Source organism: Kryptolebias marmoratus, linkage group LG20, assembly GCF_001649575.2.
Source record: "Kryptolebias marmoratus isolate JLee-2015 linkage group LG20, ASM164957v2, whole genome shotgun sequence".
Classification (NCBI taxonomy): domain Eukaryota; kingdom Metazoa; phylum Chordata; class Actinopteri; order Cyprinodontiformes; family Rivulidae; genus Kryptolebias; species Kryptolebias marmoratus.
Window position 1 is genome coordinate 22,117,602 of NC_051449.1, and position 19,780 is coordinate 22,137,381.

Consider the following 19,780-nt stretch of genomic DNA (forward strand, 5'->3'; position numbering starts at 1 on the left):
TTCCCTGGACTCGTCTGTATGCATTATTAATTGTTTGTTACAGGGCAGAGGAAAGGGAAGCACTGAATGTCTCGGTCGTATCTCTGCAATCAGATCTGCAAACGTTTGTTGTCATATTAAATTATTAATGCTCAGAGCAAAAGAGAGAGTTGTATTTTTGTCTGAGTCTACTGTATGTGTTTTCAGCTGCTCTAGCTCGCTTCATCTTTATTCATCTGCAGATTTGACAGAAGTGTATCAGAGGTTTTGCCTAAAGCGTTTAGTAGCGACAGACTTTCCTGCTGTGGCTTCTTTTTTTGTTCTCACAAAGGAGTTTGATTCCTCCTCTCACAATACATTATTTTCTCTTGCCACCAAAAGGCAAAGGCAGACAATAGTATTTTTGCCTGCACTTGTGTGTTCGTGTGTCTGTCTATTACCAAAATATCTCTTGAACAAATGGGTGAATTTTAAAGTAGTCATTGGATGTGCATCTACAGCTGTTTAACCTTTGGTGTTAACCCAATTCAAGATGACCGCCACAGCTAACTGACCTTAAAAAACACAAAAATGGTATAACTTAATAATTTTTACAAACATTTGGCTAAAATTGGACGCAGTAGTAGCTGAGATTCATTCACAGCACATATCCTGAGTGTGATATCCTGTGATTATCACAGGAGATTGTGCGAAAGGTTATTTTCAAGGTTTGACCAAAATGCGTACAACGTTGTCATTTCTTGAAATATGAAGAAATTAGTTTTAAACTCTTGCATGAAAGGTTGGTGGGTGATGACCATTCCTTCAAGGAATGCTAGGCTGTTAATTCAGATCAGGATTTCTTGTTTTGAGATATAACTGCCGTAAAAAAGTGGCTGATTCCTGCTGTTTGCCAAGATGAGCTCTGTTTGATTCGATCCTGCCCACAGCCTGTCAGATCCACCTCTACCTAACTAAACAGGAATGAGCTGATCTGACATGTACAAATTGCCCTATAATCTCATCTGATAGGCTGTTTCCAATAAACCCTGTTTAACACAGATGCCTCCTCTCTTTCTGTTCGAGCAGACATTAATTTCTCGTCTCTTAGACAGCTTGGCTTCGATCCTGGAGGAAACGTTTTGGAACAGAAAAGCAACAAGTTAAACTATGATGATGATCGTGCCCATCTATCCTAGATTGCTATCATTAGTGTTGAGACATGGTTTGCATTTAGGCTTGGAGTTATGAATAGGCCACGTGTGTGGAGCTTATCCAGTGAGTCTTTTATTACAACAGCTTACGCCGATCAGCAATAAAATAATGACCACCTGCCTAATATTGAGTGGGTTCACTCGCTGTTACAGCAGCCCTGACCCATCGAGACATGAGGTGGTTTTGGACCACAGGAAACTCCTTAACTGTCAAGGCCTGCCACTTTATTTCAATTAATCTATTATCCAATTTAATGATTAAACCAATAATTTCCCTCCACAAGCCACAATTTTTTTTGAGTTCTTTTTATTTTTAACCATCAACTTTGGCTTTTACAGTTTACAGCAAAATTAAATGAAAACAAGGACTTCCAATATGAAGCACAAAATGTAGGTTTAAAGGGCCAAGTCCAGCCTGACAAATGAATCAAAATAAACTCTGATCATTTATAAAAAGCCTGAAAAGCCTGAAAGTTCAGCATGTTGTAAGGAAATTGTTGGTAAGAACTGCAGAAAATTGGTGATAAAATCCTTTTGCAGGAATTCAGTTGCATCTTTTGTTTATCAGGTAGAGGAGTAGAGGATTATTTAAAATAGAATAATGTAACATTGCCAAATGTTCTTTTCACTTTAGCCCTATTTGCACGAGATTAGTTTTAACTAGGGACCACATGCTATTTGTAATATTTACGGAGATTGTCTGTGTTGTTAATCCCATGTGCAAATAGGGTTTTTGCCTACACCTTTCATGTCATATTGGGTTGCCACATTTCTTGCAGAGAAATAAAGGAGGACTACCACAGCCGAGCCACAAACCGACACACCAGCGTCTTACATCATGGTGTCAAGAAAGTATTACAATCCACATTTATTATTTTAAGTGCTTTATGAACATGAAAATAAAGATGCTCCTAATCCGATTTTGTGGGCCAATACCGATTTTTGATGTTTTCACATCTTTGATCTGCTAATTAAAGTCGTCAAATTTCTACATCTACTTTTCATGCTTTGGGCTTTGGCAGAGACATCCTGACGCTTGGTTTAAGCTTAACTAATGCCAGTTTTGCTGTTGCCTTCTGTTCGTCCTGCAGCCCTAATGCATTTTTGCACTGGTCAGATGGATGGGTTGATCATAAAAACTTCCACTTGCTTAATATGATGCTCAAAGTATAAAAGTAGCTCAGATATGTAGGTTTTTAGCATTGAATTTGGACAAATCAGTTTGAGTTTCTGGCACCTTTGTTGGGAGCCAAAGAAATTTAAAAAGGGCCATATCTGGCCCACTGGTCACTTGTTGATCTACACAATTGACTGCATAAAACAGGCAAAGGAACACACACGGCTGTTGAATTGTTCCCCCGCTGAGATTAGTTTCACCAAGTAAATAAAATATAGATTTCCAGCCAACAGGAGGCGTTTCTCCTGCTACATCAGACAAAAGGAGATTAAGATCTTTTCTTTAAGTATTTTACTGAAAAAACAATAAAATACTATTGCTTATACAGCAGAAGTTCAAAAACAAACATAGCAAAGCTGGTGGGGGTTAGAAATAGCATTAATCAAACATTAGCCTCGATTCTAGTCTGAAAGTTTTCTCAAACATTTATTCTCTTGGAAATGCAGCAGACATGCAACCTGTCTAACTTCATGAAGTGCATTTAGCAGCTTATAAAAAAACTTGTTCTTTTTGGGGGGGGTTTTCTGGCAGCTCATCAGTAGTTGTGTGTGCCTCCCTTTCAGATGTAGTTAGCCAAGCAAACCTTGCAGATCATTCAAACCACCCTTCTATTCTCAGCCAGCTTGAATACTTCGGACCCCTTTGGTCTTTGAGAACCTTTAAAACTCTTTTACTCTCAACACTGTTGCACTCCATTTTATCCACCATGTTAATTTGAAACTGCATCTCAGGCGGAGCTGACTGGAACTTGTCTGACGTACGCAGCACAGATGCAGACAAAAAAAAAGCTGTTATTTTAGTTGATATGTTTAAGACATTAAAAGATGTCATAAAATTTTTGTGTTGACAAATAATATTGACATCCCTGGATAATCATAGTTGGTAACGTTGACTAGGCTGAATAATCACAGCAACCATGTAACAGCTCCATAACTTCAGAGTAGGTTCTTTCTTGGCCTAAGAGTGGCTCTTGAGTGACGTAAAGAGATGTAATTGGTCTATACATAAACATACGTTGATTGGATGAGCAAGCTAAACTCTCCTTTAGCATCCTCATTATTAAAACTGCATTTGCATCGCTAAAATTGAAGTTATTTAACTGCCACTGTAGTTTGCTTTGACGGGATCTTATTTGAACGTGTCCAGCACAAAGTCGACTGATCTGTCGAATGAGTCTTGGCTCCAATTATTTCTTCTTCTGAATGTTTGTGGCACTCTTTCAGTCTCTGCTTTAAAAATAAAGCTAATGATGCTCAGCTCCAATTACGTAGTCCTCTGCTGTTGGAGCTTGTCATGTGCATAACCATCAGCAGAATGTTGCACAATCACATTGTTCCTCTGGCGCTGAGAAAGCAGACATGTTGGTCCGTCTAACCACTCCATAGTGGAACTAACAGACGTTATGACCCTCACATAGTCCTTTATAAAGCACATATGGACTCCACTAGACCTTTAAGGGTCTGCTGGGGGTACCTGACACCAAGCTGTCAGTAGATCCTGTAAGTCCTGGAAGTTATTCAGTGGAGCCTCTAAGAATCTGACTTTTTTTTTTGTCCAGATCATCCCACAGATACTTGGTTGGACTGAGATCTGGACACCAGTAATGATTCTTCAAACTACTATTGACTCATTTCTAAAAAGTCACAGGGTGCTAAAAGAGGCGACAGTCACCAGGAAATGCTGTTTGTATGAAGGGATGTACATCTCAGCAACAGTAATTTGGTCATGTTAAAGAACTCTACACATGAATGGCAGCAAAATGTCCAATATGTTCCCATCTTAATTTGAAAGCGTAGGCTTGTAATTTTTTTCTCCAAATAAGGTAATTGCCCTCATTTTTAGTGTACATTCTAGTGATTGTGTGAACATCTAACCATTAAATGACTTTCAGTGGTGTAATTTTTGTGTTAAATCCTACAGCCTAAAGCAGTTAACCACTTAAAACTGTCTGCTTTGTGTCATCTCTCAGCACTGACAAGGGTGCATTTTGTCCTCTTCATTTCTGAAGGATTGCTTTGTCTGCATTTTCTAACAGAGGCACGCTTGTTTTCAGAGTTCTACATTTGTTTGGGAGTTAAAATGTGTTCTCCAGAGTTTACGTGATAACTCTGTAATTTAGGAATTGTTTGCATAAAACAAAAGAGCAGCACCTCTCTGCAGTCTCTGTTGACATTGTAAATGAAAACCAGGTTCCCTGATGGCACTGCCCCTGTTTGCATTGTCCTCATCTTTTCTGCCATTCTCTGCGCCACCTTGTAAAAACAGAACTACTGTGAAAGTGGTGGTAATGAAATAGTCTCTAAGCATTTATGGAGCCTCACAAAACAACAATTTGTACTCAGAAAAATACAATATCACTGCAATACTTGTTCTTTAATGAGAATCTAAATACATCTAGAGAGATGGAATAACAGTGGATCCTACCTGTGCCTTTATTTGAAAACTGAGTTTGATTATTCTGCTCTTATAATCTGTCTAGAGCAGGAACTTAAACTTTTCATAACAAGCACTATCTTTAGAAAATGCTAATCAATTTGAGTACCACCATAACAGACATTAAATTAAAATCTTAGCATTTCTTCAAGGAATGCTAAGAGTTAAGCATTACAATTACATTATGCACAATTTCATGCAATATTGCAAGGCATCACAGTCAGAGTATGTGTTGTGAATGACTCTCAGCTACTACCACATCAAATCTTAGCCCAATATTTGTAAAACTGATTGAGCTGTGGCCATTGTTGTGATCACTAAAGTGGATTAGCTGTGGTGGTCATTGATTTGGATTCACTCCAAAAGTTAATCATTTGCAGAGGTGCGTTTATTGATTACTTTCTGCAAGTTTAATGAAAATTCCCCCAAAATCATTGTTGGATACCTTTGCCTTTTAATGTCAGGTAACAAAAACAGTCATGCAAGCTTATATTCATATCTGACATAAAAAAGCAAAAAGACCAATCCATTTGACCGAGTCTAACCTGTAAACCAAACTCGCTTCTTTCTTCTAACCATCACCCTTCGGCAAACCCTATCAGCTCAGGGACACACACTGAGGCCTGACCACCCTCTGCTGGGCCTGCTTTGGGTGAGGGTATCTGGAGCTAATGGCTGAAACACTCGATGACCCTGATGTTTACGACTGAGGATGTGTCCCAAAATTCTGACAACAAATCTAAAGACGCTTCAATTGCCAATTAAATTCAATAATTTTACATCTTAAAGGTATAATCTGCTGACATTTCAAATGATGTTCTGTCTAATAGTTATCAATAGTTAGTACCTTATCAGCTGTGACATCAGTCATAGTGCATGGAGAATGGAGAAAAAGGCAAAAGTCTTTTTCCAGGCTAGGTTAATGACTAGCCAAGCAAGTGCCAGTTTTGTTTTTGTTTTTTCTTCTTTTTTTTCAGGCTTATTAGACAATGAGATACTGGTGTGAAAGGACTCTTCATTAGCTCAACTTCTACACAGTTGAATGACACGTTTGTTTAGTTTGTCACCATTTTCTCAACCGAACAATGCCTGTGTTACTACATGAATATACATTATATTTCCAAAAGTACTCATTCACCCATCCAAATCATTACATTCAGGTGTTCCAACCACTTCCACGGCCACAGGTGTATAAAATCAAGCACCTAGGCATGCAGACTGCTTCTACAAACATTTGTGAAAGAATGGGTCGCTCTCAGGAGCTCCGTGAATTTCAGCGTGGTACAGTAATCTTCTTGCAACTAAATATTCCACAGTCAAGTGGTGTTATAACAAAGTGGAAGGGATTGGGAACGACGTAAAATCACAGAGCGGGCTCAGTGAATGCTGAGGCTCATGGTGCACAGAGGTCATCAACGTTCTGCAGAGTCAACAGCTACAGACCTCCAAACTTCATGTGGACTTCAGATTAGCTCAAGAACAGAGAGTAGAGAGCTTCATGGAATGGGTTTCCATGGCTGAGCAGCTGCATCCAAGCCTTACATCATCAAGTGCAAAGCGTCAGATTCAATGGAGTAAAGCACGCTGCCACTGGACTCTAGAGCAGTGGAGATGAGTTCTCTGGAGTGACGAATCACGCTTCTCCATCTGGCAATCTGATGGACGAGTCTGGGTTTGGCTGTTGCCAGGAGAACAGTACTTGTCTGACTGCATTGTGCCAAGTGTCAGTCTACATCTATTCAAAGTTAATCTTAATTTAAATCTCTGACATGAAAGGTAGTGAGCAACATTTATTCCTTCTAGGAAGGTATTGCTTTTATTATACATATAATTTTTTTTCTTCACTTTTGATTCAAATAATTTCCATTTTGGAGGAAAGATGGTAATTTGCTCAAACAGCTCATTGTTTTGACCATCTCTTCTGATTAGCTTTACATCACAGTTCAGCTGATAATTTTTAATTCTCTTGCCATTTAACTTGTTTATACTGTAGTTTTCTTCTGAATAACACTACAGGGATCTACAAATCAAGCTACATGGTTAAGGTTAGGGTGCAAACATGTTGGTGATGTAAAATTTTAAATAAAAGTCTGGCCAAGAACGCCGCTACCATCCGGTTATTTATTAGTGGAGATGGAAGAAGAAGCCTTTTTTGAACATGAAGAAATGTCGGAAGACTTTGCAGGAGTAATGGATATACAACAATACCAGATGAACCTGAACCGATGGCTGTATCTCCGGAATCAGATGAAAACTCTTCAGATTCGGATTCTGATGATTACCAGGACCGTCATGGCCGACAAAACAATGAGCATAACGACCGAGTTGGGAACGTGAAACGATGAGAACCAATTACCCCCAGATCATTGTCATGACATCAGTACACAACACTGCAAATCAACATAAAGACGTCAGGAGAGAGCTAACATTGCCAACTCAAAGCTAACTGGATGCTAACTTGTAAACAAAGTGACTGCACGTCATATTAGCATTTATGAACTCTCACACCAGAGTAAACTAATAAAACCAGTTTCAGACTATGACATTTGTTTAATCACACATGGATTGTTTATATTTTTTCCTCAATAACAAACTGCTCTGAATCACAAACTGATCTCAGGCTGTCGGCTTGTAAGCAGCTCATACCTTTAACGACAGCGCGTGTTCACGTCACATTTGAAGTAAAACTTCCTGTTTTTAGTCTCCTTCTCTGTGGAGATGTCCTCCTCTCCATCCTTTCTTTTAAAATTAAAAATATTTGGCGAAAGGTCCTGTTTTTTTTGGCATGAAGCCAGTCCATCACAGTAACGAGGGTCAGAGCGGTGCTTCCCTTTGAAGTGATCCGAACCGAGTTCTGATAGTAATTCCCAGATTGAAGTTTATGGATCCAAATCTGAGGAAGGTTTCTATCTTTTGGGAAGCCAAAAAATGAAACTCCAGAGGTAATTTCTGGTCAGTTTGAACAATTAATTCCAACGAACTGAACTATATTGTACAGGTATTCATCCACTCACTGATGAATTGCTGGATGCTGTGAACCTCAGTGGCTCTGTGGACGTCACACATTAGGGGAGCTCATGGAAAAAGCCAAAAACATCCAAGTGGTCTCTTCAATGTTTGTTTTTTTTGTTGTTTTTTTTAAGTATATATTTTTTAATGAAAATTTTATAATAAGCATATTTTATGATTTTCTTTCAACTGATGTTGGCTTCACAACACTTTTCAGTGCAGCTTTAACTAAGTTGTATGTAGCAAACAATGGCAAACTGATTCCTCTTGGCCCCCATGTACAGTGACCATGAAGCACCATGAGCCCTCTTTTAGTGTCAAATGCACTGATAGTATCACTCCTTCTCCTTTATCTTCTTTTCTACCTCTGTCCCAATGCTTTTATGGAGAAGTGAGCAGAGAATGAGACTTTTTCTCTGTGAATAAATGTTGTTCTTGTGAACAACACAAGAATTAGTGGATATTCTTAAAAACAAAAAGAAGTCTAAACACTAATGTTTTTGTGGGCTTTTGTGTTGCTCAGTGAAAGTAGAAACTGTATTAAAATAGTCTATGGTTGTAAAAGTTTTGATTAAGACATTAAAGGATAGTTCTGAACCCAAACACGCTCAGAATCACTTATTAAAATCAGTAATGCTGCTGTTTTCTGATTTCAGCTCTTTAGCTGCCAGCGGGGTTACAAAGCTTGGCATGAGATTCCTCTCACAGCATGTTTCATACTTCTTGTTGGCACTTAAATAACAATCTCTGCTCCGCTTTGTTTGCCCAGGCCCGAATCTCCACGTCAGCTCCGTCTTAACTTATCCGCTAATCCACTCTGCTAAGTGCATTCAGAGGCTGAATTAGAATAATTAGGGTTTCGGAAGTGCAGTTTATATCCAAGTGTGCGTGAGCACTGCAGTAGTGACATAACTACCCCCCCGGAAACCTGAGAGTAGAAAACAGCAGCTTGCTTCTGAGTGGATACCGAAAGCAGCGAGCTAGATTTTTTTTTTTTTTTTTTTAACAGCAGTGAGCTAGATCTCCTTCCTGTCATCCTCCATTGATTTTGCAATCTCCCGGCATCCAAGCAGAACCTCACAAGGCATCCACCTCAGTCTGCTCCTGATAGCCAATCTCTATTACCCACCTATCTCAAGGCCTCGGTTTGATGGGGCTTACCCTCCCAGGAGGGGGGGAAGCAGGGAGTGCTCCGACTGGTGGATTGGAGCAATGATGGATTTATGAGCTGCTCGGAGTAGGGATCATCTTCTCCTCCCCCCCACTTTTATTATCCCATCAGATCTGACGTGGGAGCAATAATACATGACGGCCTGTCCCATTTTAAAGATCTAGCTGTGAATGTGAGTGATGATTTCAAATTCTTGTGTCTAATCGGCGTGAAATTGCTTCAGTAAATATGTTTCAACTACCAGCCCTCGCTCTTCCTCCTGCCTCTCACTTGGAATGGAATCGGGAGTAATAGGCTTGTAGTTGTCACAGTTTTTAAGACCCGTGTATTCTTCACGGTGCATAATTAGCTTTTAATGCACAGAGGCAGCTCGAGGGGAGGGAAATGTGGAATGAAAGGAGCCCTACTGTGTGGCCATAGTAATTCACGCTTTTGTTCTCTAATTAAATGACCTCAGAAGGGAGCCCCAAGCTTTGATTTGATGTATGTGTGTGTTTGTGTGTGGCACCCTTTGATATGGCGGTTTGTGCCAAGTGTGCTCAGTCTGGCAATGAATAGGGTGCCCACTACAAAGAGCTAAGAAACCTTCTCCGTGCCGGCTTCGCCTCCTTGTTAATTGTTGTTGGAAATTTGGCACCGGATACCAGGTCTTAAACAGGCTTTCACACTGTCAGGTGGAACATGGTTGCCCTGATGTTTTCTCATTCTCCTTTTCTTACGAAAAAGAAAAAAGTACATTTGAGTGGAAGAGTTTCTTTATAAAATCTTCCATTGGTGTGTTTATTACAAAACAAAGCAGTGTGACAACTTATAGGTTGAGTTACAGGTTTGTCTTGAAGATGTCAGCAAACTTAAAAGCCTAACTGTATCCTGAAAAAAAAACATGTATTTCTCCCTCCTAGCTGATAGAATAAAGCTACTGAAGTTCATTTAGTTTTTACTTCGATAGGTATTTTGCATGTTTAATACAGTGAAAGTTAATTAGGCAGTGACAGCAGCTTCTCTTTACAGAAACATTATCCTCCCTATTCTGGATAAAATACAGCCTTTCTGTCCACAGTTGTTACTGGGACTGGTTTTTGTTTATCTTGGTTGGAAAGCAGTCCCAGTGAAACGTATTGACAGTGAGGTCTGTATATATTTAAGGACCAAGAACTGTGGAAAGACTTGCTGTTGCATATATAAAGTGTATTTTATTTTAATAAAACAAAAAAGGTGAACATCTTGACATTTTGTTGTTTCAAAGTGAAAGAAGAAAAGTCAAAAGGTTTGTATATCCAAACATGAACTAAAACGAGGATGAGGTCGGAAAGTGAAAGTGCAGTCCTTTAAAGAAATTGAACAAGATGGACAAATGGAGGACATTATAAGAAGTGACAGGCTGGAAAGTATTTTCAGCAGATAAGGCCCCCATTCACACTGCGTGACGACCTCGCTGTGCTCTCCATGACCTATTGGAACATGGCAAATCTGTAAAACTTCTTTCAATGAGAAGGTCATGATGCTGATATGCTCTTATGACTCATCAAATAGTTTATTTTGTGTTGTTTTTCAGATTCCTGAGAAGCTCTTCTGTGCTCTCACTTGCTCTATACACAGACACATGATTCTCTCAGAGATGCAGCTGTGTGCTAGAAAACCACACCACACTTTTCCAATATGACCACTGTTTGAGGGCATGTGAGGGCCATAGCCTAGGTATGAGGCCATTCTCGATGACCAAGCCACGTGGGATGGCAAGGGCCCCGAGTCATGAATCCACTGCCACCATGCTCCACCCAGGACCTCGCTTTGCTGCCACAACAAGGATAAATTGCTGCGACCTTGCTTCAGAAGTTTTGTGCATGTTCAAAATTCTCCTCAGCTTATCATGGCTCATGGGGAGCACTCTGCATACTTAAGATGGTATCTCACTGGGCTGCGAGTAGTTGGAAAAAAGCTTTGATGAGGGAGTCTCCAGATAGTCTTACGAGTTTTGTGAGGTTCTCAACTTCCTCATGTAAAAGGCGTGCACCCATGTTGCTTGAATTTTAAACATGTTCCAAAAAATCTGTGCAGCAACTTTTCTCTTGAAATACACCAAAGTTGTCGTGGGCAACTCCAACCCCTCTCAAACCCATCTGAATTTTGCTGCAGGCGTCTCCGACTCGTCTCAAGAGCACTAGGGCTGTATTTTGATTCCTGAGCAGAAGCTCTCCTCCGTCAGAAAACACCCGACTCAAATGTCCAAGTCTAAAAAGCACACTGATGAGAATTATTGAAAAACTGGTTCAAATCTGCCCGTCTTCACTTTTAGAGTGTACTCCGGTAGATTAAACCATAAATGTGGGGGCGGCTGCTGAGGTGGGTGCAAAGCGAGCCAAGGTGGATATGATGTGGGTGGAGGTGGACAACAAAATATTGTACATAGCCAAGAGTGCAGTTTCACAAGCCGGGCGCATAAAAATAGACAGTGATTTTCAAAAGCTGGCTGCTCGAAACACATCTGCACAATGGCCACTTTGTCACACACTTAGAGTTCAGTGCAGCTGCAACTGAAAATCCATGTCTTTTCTGGCAATTTTCCTGCAATTTTAGGGATTTGCTTTTCACCACCTTGTGCATATTAAAGACACCACCTTTAATATGCACCTGAAAACCCCACCAAGCCCCTGCAAAAAGAATTTACATACTAGCAGCTTTGTGTTTTTTGTACATCACATATAGGTCATGATCCTGCGTGAAGGGGGAGGGGCTAAACATTATCTGCAAACTGTTATTAAGAAATAGGAAAAGATTCATCAAAAACCTGATAGAGGACTTGAAAAATGGATCATCCCTCCCCACAGTTGATCTATCTATCAACTCTCTGTATTAATACATAAACTGTGCCAGAGAATTTTCCTTGCATGATTTTAGGGGAAACAGGTTTTTATACAAGGACTTTAAAAGTAGAAAGCAGACACTAAACTCTTCAGACACCTGCCACTTCGTGTCACTCTTAAGACTCCTGATATTTATGTCCTGTATTGTCAGGGGGTGTTGTTCAGCTCTATTTCTGCTGCTCTCTTTGTCTGTCCTCTCTGTACTTGATGAAAATAATCCTAAAAGGACATTTGAGTCAAGGTGATAAAGTTCCAATACAGCAACTGTTGCTGCGGCTCCTGTTGGCCATGGTGACCTTTGGGTCGGCGTGTGAACGAATGTCTCCATCACAGTTGTTCTGCATGTTGACAGCTCCTGACCCGTTCCTACCACCTGGCACGTCTCCATTCCACTGTGTCCACGGCACCAGATGCAAGCATGTAGAAGTGGCCCGGCTCCATCTGTAACGCAATCTTCCTTTGATGAGTGAAGTGGGAACAGCTGCCAGGAGTGCATTAGGAAGTACATGTGTGTCTTCACGGTCATGGGAATAAAAACAGTCCACCTGCTTTGAGTTCTGGGGTCTTACATATCAGGACATAATAAAAATGATCCATTTTATCAGGGCCTAAAATTATTAAAATCTTACCTCAAATATCCACACAACAGATTCCACCATGTTTTTATTTATTGAACAATAAAGAGGCCAGCATGGAAAAGCTGCGTGAGGAAAAATTAGGTCCACATCCAGATCCACATTTGACTCCAGAACTCTTTGGTCTACAGAGGGGTTCATGGTCGACTCAATGACTGTAGGCTTCCCAGGTCTGTGGCTGCAAAACAAGCCCAAACCATCAACCCTCCACCCCCATGCTGACAGTTGATATGAGGTGTTGCTGATATGCTGTGTTTGGTTTTCACTAAACATGCTGCTGTGCATTATGGGTAAACATGTCTACTTCGGTCTCATCCATCCAAAGGACAAAGATCCAGAAGTCTTGTGGTTCCTTCAGATGAAACTTTACAAACTGAAGTCCTGCTATCATCTTGTTTTTAGAGAGAAATAGTTTTCTGCTGCAATCCTACCTAACAAGTCATACATGTTCAGTCTTTATCTGATTGTCCTGCCATGAACTTTAACCTTTAACCTGCTAACTGAGGCCTGTAGAGACTGAGATGGAGCTTATGAGTTTTTAGACATTTTTCTGAGCATTGCACGGTCTGACCTTCGGGTGAATTTGCTGGGACATCACTACTGGGAAGACTGGCAGCTGCCTTAAATGTTTTCCTTTTGTGAATAATCTCTCTGTAGAACAACAGACTCCAAATAGTTTGGAAATGAACTTTAACCCTTCCCAGACTGATGGGAAACAAACAGTTGATTCTTTTAGGTCATTGCTGATGACTTTCCGCCTTGGCGTTGTGTTAACACACACATGTCTGCTCCAGAGCAACAAACTGATTAAACTCCAGCTTTTATAGAGGTGATCACACTGATGATGGTGAACAGTTAATCAATACATTTGATCAGCAGCTCCTGGCTGCTACTTTAAATCTTAATAAATCTAATTAAAGCAGCAATCAAGAGTGGACAATTTTTCTCACAGCTTTTTCATGTTGACTTCTCTTTTGTTTACTAAATAAAGACATGGTGGAATCTGTTATGAATTTTTGTACACTTGTGTTAAGATTTGAATAACTTTAGAACCTGATAACGACCAGATCAGGTTTTTATGTCCTGATAAGTAAAACCCTTGGACTGAAAGAGGGTAGACCTTCTCTTCCCCATGATTTTACATTGACACAGCTAAAAGAGAGAGGTGGAATTACAGATGAAATCCTAATCAGTGTTTGTTGCCAGGCCAGTTTAGGTTGCAACTGTGTCCTGGACTTTAGGAGCCCTCTGGCTCCACTCAAAGCTCCCACGGGTATTAGGTGCTCCAGCGTTGTTGCCTCCCCTCTTCACACACACACACAAATGGCCTCCTTCCATCTACATCCTTCCTGCCGAGCACTCAAAGCTTTGTCAACACCCGTCAGTCTGAGGCGAATCCAGATAAAGAAAAGCCGGAGGGCGTCAAAGTCCAGGCCTCCTTTTGTGTTGAATCTATTCACTCCGAGGCTCTGAAGTCTGGCTTCTCTGGAGTCTCACAGTGTTTCGAAGGCAGTACCCCCATAAAACCTCCAGCCTCATTTAAAGAGCATTGAAGTCCTGTAAAGGATCAGGTCTCTGTAACCTTGCCAATTAATTGTCGACTTCTAACCTGTCCACCTCTTGGACCTTCATCTGTGTCATCCAAAGAAGACTTTCATTTTGCTTTGATTCTGGCTCTTTGAGAGTACATTAGATCCGAGTCAGAGCACTTCTCTCTATGATTAAAGAGACAGGGAGTAAATCTGTGGGCCTGATATTGTAGAACAGACTGATCAGCGAGTATGAGAAGTACTACTGCAGCATGAAATGGGCTGCTCGCAAAATGATTAACTGCTATTTCTGTTTGACATTAGTCTTTATTCTTGTTGTGAAGCAGAAAGAGAGTGTGAGCTTTCTGCTCGCTGAGGCAGATGATGGTCAGATGAAATGAAAATCCATTTTTAATGAAGTTACACTTAGTCTTTCACAGGACGACGTGGCCTCGCGCAAGGACAGGGTGATAGATGAGGATGTGGATCAGACTTAAATCGAAGCTCAAATTTTTATCTCACGGAGTCATTTGGAAGAGAAAGTACATCATCTTTCATGCCTGAGGTTTTACACATCAGAACGTACTTATAAATTAAAGGCATATATCGCCCACCGCCTTTCATAGAGACGTTTTACTCTCTTATGTTGAGAAACGTCAGAGTTGTGGCCATTTTGGGAAAAACTTGAAAATACCATAATACAAAATCATGAGATGTCATGCTCAGATTATGTGTTGTGAATGACTCCCAGCTACTACCACATCAAGTTTTAGCTCATTATCTGTAAAACTGACAGAGTTATAGCAATTTTTGTGTTGCTAATATCAATTAGCTGTGATAGCCATCTCAAAGTGGATTGACTCCAAAAGCTAATCAGTTGTGGATGTTTATTTATTGATTACTTGCTGCAACGTTCATTAAAACCAGTCTAGTGGTTCATGAGATATTTATATACTTTGTAGAAAGGGGGTCATTAACAAAGTGAAATAGATGTTTTCTTTATTTTCTAGCTTTTGCCATTCCTTTTTATTTTCCAAATGAGTTGAACAATATTTTGTTTTCTTTTAAAATTTAGACATTATTCTTGTTGCTTTACCTATGAATCTATAAATATAAATGGTCATTTCTGAGAAAAGAAGTTAAAAATGAATATAAGTGCTAAATAAGATCATGCAAGACAAATGAAGTAAAAATAACTAGTATGAGAGTGAGTTTGCATGTTCTCCCTGTGCACACATGGGTTTACTCCGGGTACTGACCAAAAACATGCACGTTAGGTTAATTCATGACTCTAAAATTGTCCATAGGTGTGAGTGAGATTGTGAATGGTTGTTTGTCCCGTTTGTCTCTATGTGGCCCTGCGATGGACTTGCAACCTGTCCAGGGTGTCCCCTGCCTCTCGCACAGTGACTGCTGGGGATAGACACCAGCTCCCTGCGACCCGTAATGGAGAAGCGGGTAAAGAAAATGGATGGATGGATGGATGGATGGTATGAGAGGTTTAAGCTCCTTAACTGCTCTACCCGCAGGTGGTGGTGGGCCCACATGGAGGTGGAGGTTTCCTGTAGCTCATTGCGCGTTGAGGCGGTTCACAGCTGAGTGTGAAGCAGTTGGGATTGGAGTCAGCTCCTCTAGGTCTGAGTTTATGGTTCTCAACTGGAAAAAGGTTGGAACGTTCCCTCCTGGTCCAGGGTTCGGTCTTTGCCTTCGATGGAGGCGTTCAGGCATCTGGGAGTCTTGTTCAGGAGTGATAAGGATCAGGGCACCGTCCGCAGTAATGAGGGTGTTGCTCTGCTCAGTTGTAGAGAAGAAGAACCTGAACTGAAGGACAAAGCTTTTGATTTACTGATCCATTTTGTTCCGATGGCCTATGGTCATGAGTGAAAGAACGAGATCCTGGTTATAAGCAGCTGAAATGAGCTTCCTTCATAGGATGGCTGAGCTCAGCCTTAGAGACAGGTTGATGAGCTCTTTTATCCACGGGAGCTCAACGTAGAGCCGCTGCTCCTCCTCAGTGAAAAGAGTCAGCTGAGGTGGTTTTGGCATCTGATTAGGATGCCTCCTGGACACCTCATCCTGGAGGTATGTGGGCAAGTCCCATCGGGAAGAGACCCTGGGCAGACCTAGAACCTGCTGGTGGGAATATATATCCTCTCTGGCCTGGAACATTTTGGGATCCTCCAAGAGGAACTGGAGAGTGTTGTTTGCAAGAGGGATGTCTGAATTTCCCTCCTGGGCCTGTTGCCCCAGTAATTTAACCTTGGCTAAGCAGAAGAGGATGGATGGATGGATGGATGTTTTACTTATGTGGGAGGTGAACTCAGGATCTCTGGCTTTTGATCACATCTCACAACCTGCTGAGCTAAGCAGATATATCTATAATATGGCCCAACAGGTCACCTGCTATGATTGAGCACTTTGATTGGCTATGGCACTACTTTTATTTACCCAATCCAATACATGAATCCTTTTATCCAATTCAAACTGATTTCCATATCGGATTATCTGTAATTTACTGTAATAATAGTTTAATATTCTGCAGGCTGGATGAAGTATGCCAGTTGAGAATCACTAGCAGCAATAACTCTCAGTAATCCTCGTCTGTATGACTTTATCAGTCTCTTAAATGGTTGTGGAGAAGTCTTGGGCCCCTCTTCTTTACAACATTGTTTCAGTTACTTGAAGTTTTCACAATTTAATGTACAACTCTCTTGAGGTCCCATCCATCGGCATAAAAAAAGGCAGATGAAACATTTTTGTTTCCTTCCGTTGTTCAAAACAGAAGTCAGCAAAAACAGGTTTGTTGGCGCTGCCATGTTGTTTTTGAAACCAGAGTGTGTGCCATTCAGATGTGGAGCTTTAAGTTCTGCCTCTTCTCTGACATACATCTGGGGATTTTAGGCATTAAATCACAAATTACAACTAAAATATTAAAATAACGAATATTTGAAAATACCGCATCAATGTAAGCACTATATGACTCAACATCAGTCAACACTTGAAAAAATGATCTAAGGTGTATATTTTACCCCATTCATTTAAATGTACTCAAACTCCTACTGCAAACAGCCTACAACCCCAATGTCCTCGTGTCTAGTTTAATAATTTATGTTAAAGCTCCCACCGCATTGTTTCAATATGAGCATTATGAGACTTTCTCTCTGAAGAATGATGGACTCCAAAGTGTTTGAAAAGCTGAGGCTGAAAATTGACAATGTAACTGGGGTGTCATGATTATCAGTGGTGTTATCACAGTGACCCAATACAGTAGTTCCCAAAGTTGTGGGTATCATGTGAGACACAAAACGCCAGGTTTGGGGTCCTGAAATGATCTCCAGGAATCAAATTATTGAAAAATAAATAATCCATTCTATAAGGTGGCACAGTGGTGAAGTGGTTAGAGCTGTCACCTCCCAGCAAGAAGGTTGCAGGATCACTTCCTGACCTGGGGTCTTTCTGGGTGGAGTTTACATGTCCTCCCTGTGTGCACGTGGGTTTAATCCGGATACTCCGGTTTCCTCACAAAGACCAAAAACATGCATGTTAGGTTCATTGGTAAAACTAAATTGTCTCTAGGTGTTAGTGACAGCGTAAATGGTTGTCTGTCTCGTTTGTTTTTATGTGTCCCTGTGATGGACTCCAGGAGATACCAGCTCCCTGCGACCCAGAATGGAAAAGCGGGTAAAAAATTGGATGGATGGATGACATCGTTCCATAGAAAATGGATGTTTTCACAATAGTTGTTACAAAATATATCAATAAGCAATGTTTGTGTTGTTCAACCAACAATATTTGGAGTCACAAGTTTTTGAAATTGTTATTTAGGGGGTCAGAAGCTTAAAAAAAGGTTTGGGAACCCTGACCCAGAGAAAATTGTTCGGAGCCAGAATGTCCACCTCTGTTTTGAAAACATGATGATCTGTGAAGACAATCGCTGTCTCAGGATGATCTGTTTTGACCCGCTGCTGCCTTTGAGATAACTAGGACAGACAAGTGTTGTTGCTGCTCCTCACAGGTACAGAGACTGTCTGAACCATGTAAAACTGTAAAACTAGGACTGTCCTAACAAATCCTCTACAGCTGCCAGCTCTTGAATCCTTTATTTAATTATGAAGTAAAAAAAAAAAAAAAACAACACGACCTTTAACCTTTCCCAGATTGATGGACAACTACTGTCACTTCTCAAGCTCACAGTTGATCATTTAATAGGTGGATTTGTTCAGGACCACCTGGCTGCTTTTTACGCTTAGATTTTTCAGAATTTCAGTCTGGTCAGAATTAAACTCTCTCAATACTGAGGCGTTTCAAAGAGCTGTCTACAGCCGGTGAGGTATTAATTAACCTTTCCACAGACCCATCCTTAGAAAGAGCTGAACTATCCTTTTAAGTTTTGTTTCACTTCTATGACACACTGACAATTATCAAAACAAAGTGGTCATCCTTAGACAGTTATTGTAACAGTCTTTCTATGAAACTACAGCCTGAAAGCTAAAAGAAGCAGACAGTAGCTAAAAGCTAAAAGAAGTGAACACTAGCTAAAAGCTAAAGGGAGCAGAACATTAGCCAGATGCTAAAATAAGCAAAATGCTAGCTAACAGTTAAATGTAACAAAAGACTAACTTAAAGCTAAAAGTAGCAAAAGGCTAGCTAGAAGCTAAACGTAACTAAATGTATCAAAGATCTAGCAAGATACTAACAGTATTAGAACAGCAGCTAAAAAGCAAAAGTACCATAAGAAGACAAACCTAGAGCCAGTTTGTTAATGCAGATTGAAAATGTTTTTGATTTCTGTGTATTTCTCAGAAAATATTTGTAAATAAGGTAAACTATTCAAAAAAGTATAAAAGTTACAAAAACTGAAAGGCACCCATCTCCTGAATGAGCTGAATGTTAATATGCTAGACCGGCTAAAATAGCACAAAGTATGCAGAGGTGGTTACAAATCAAAAACTGTAGAGAAGGAAAAAAAGAGGCAAGTATTTCTGTGACGACGCGACGTGCACACGATGACGGTCAAACAAATCTGCACGAACGCTGAGCCTCCCCTGGTTTCCTCTCACCCCCACAGAGCGAGCCATCGCCAGACACGAGGTGCGCGAGATCGAGCAGCGTCACACGCAGGACGGCCTGCGGGAGCGAGACGCGGCGGCGGCGGCGGGAGGCGAGGACGACCTGGTGATCATCTACAACCGCGTGCCCAAGACGGCCAGCACCTCCTTCACCAACATCGCCTACGATCTGTGCGGGAGGAACCGCTACCACGTGCTGCACATCAACACCACCAAAAACAACCCGGTCATGTCCATCCAGGACCAGGTCAGGGGTTGTAGCCCCCGCAGGTTTGAGAGGCGTCTCGTTGTTTCGCACGCTTGATTAATCTGGACTCTGTTCTGTTTTTGTTCAGGTGCGCTTTGTGAAGAACGTGACTGAGTGGAGGGAAATGAAACCAGCTTTTTACCACGGACACGTCTCCTTCCTGGATTTCACCAAGTAAACATATTCCCTGAGCACCTTTATCACCCGCCATCAAAACAAGAAGGAGGGCGATAGTGTTTTTGCCTGTGTCTGTTAGCAAAATATCTCATGAACCACTGGGTGAATTTTAATAAAACTTTCCAGAAATAATCACTGAATGTTCCTCTACAACTGATTACTTTTTGGAGTCAACCCAATTCAAGATGGCTGCCACAGCTAATTGACCTTTAAAAACATAAAAATGTCTCTAATTAAGTCAATTTTACAGATGTTGAAGTAAAACTTGGTGTGGTAGTAGCTGATAGTCATCCACAA

The 19,780-nt window shown here is 40.8% G+C and overlaps 1 protein-coding gene across 1 annotated transcript in view; it reads left to right on the forward strand.

Annotated features, from left to right (window-relative positions):
- hs2st1a (heparan sulfate 2-O-sulfotransferase 1a) overlaps positions 1–19,780 on the forward strand; it is a 54,362-nt gene that overhangs the window by 25,041 nt on the left and 9,541 nt on the right. The window contains exons 2-3 of the mRNA XM_017430729.3: positions 19,059–19,306; positions 19,395–19,480. Coding sequence (XP_017286218.1) covers positions 19,059–19,306; positions 19,395–19,480 — 334 coding nt within the window. The remainder of the gene's footprint in view (positions 1–19,058; positions 19,307–19,394; positions 19,481–19,780) is intronic.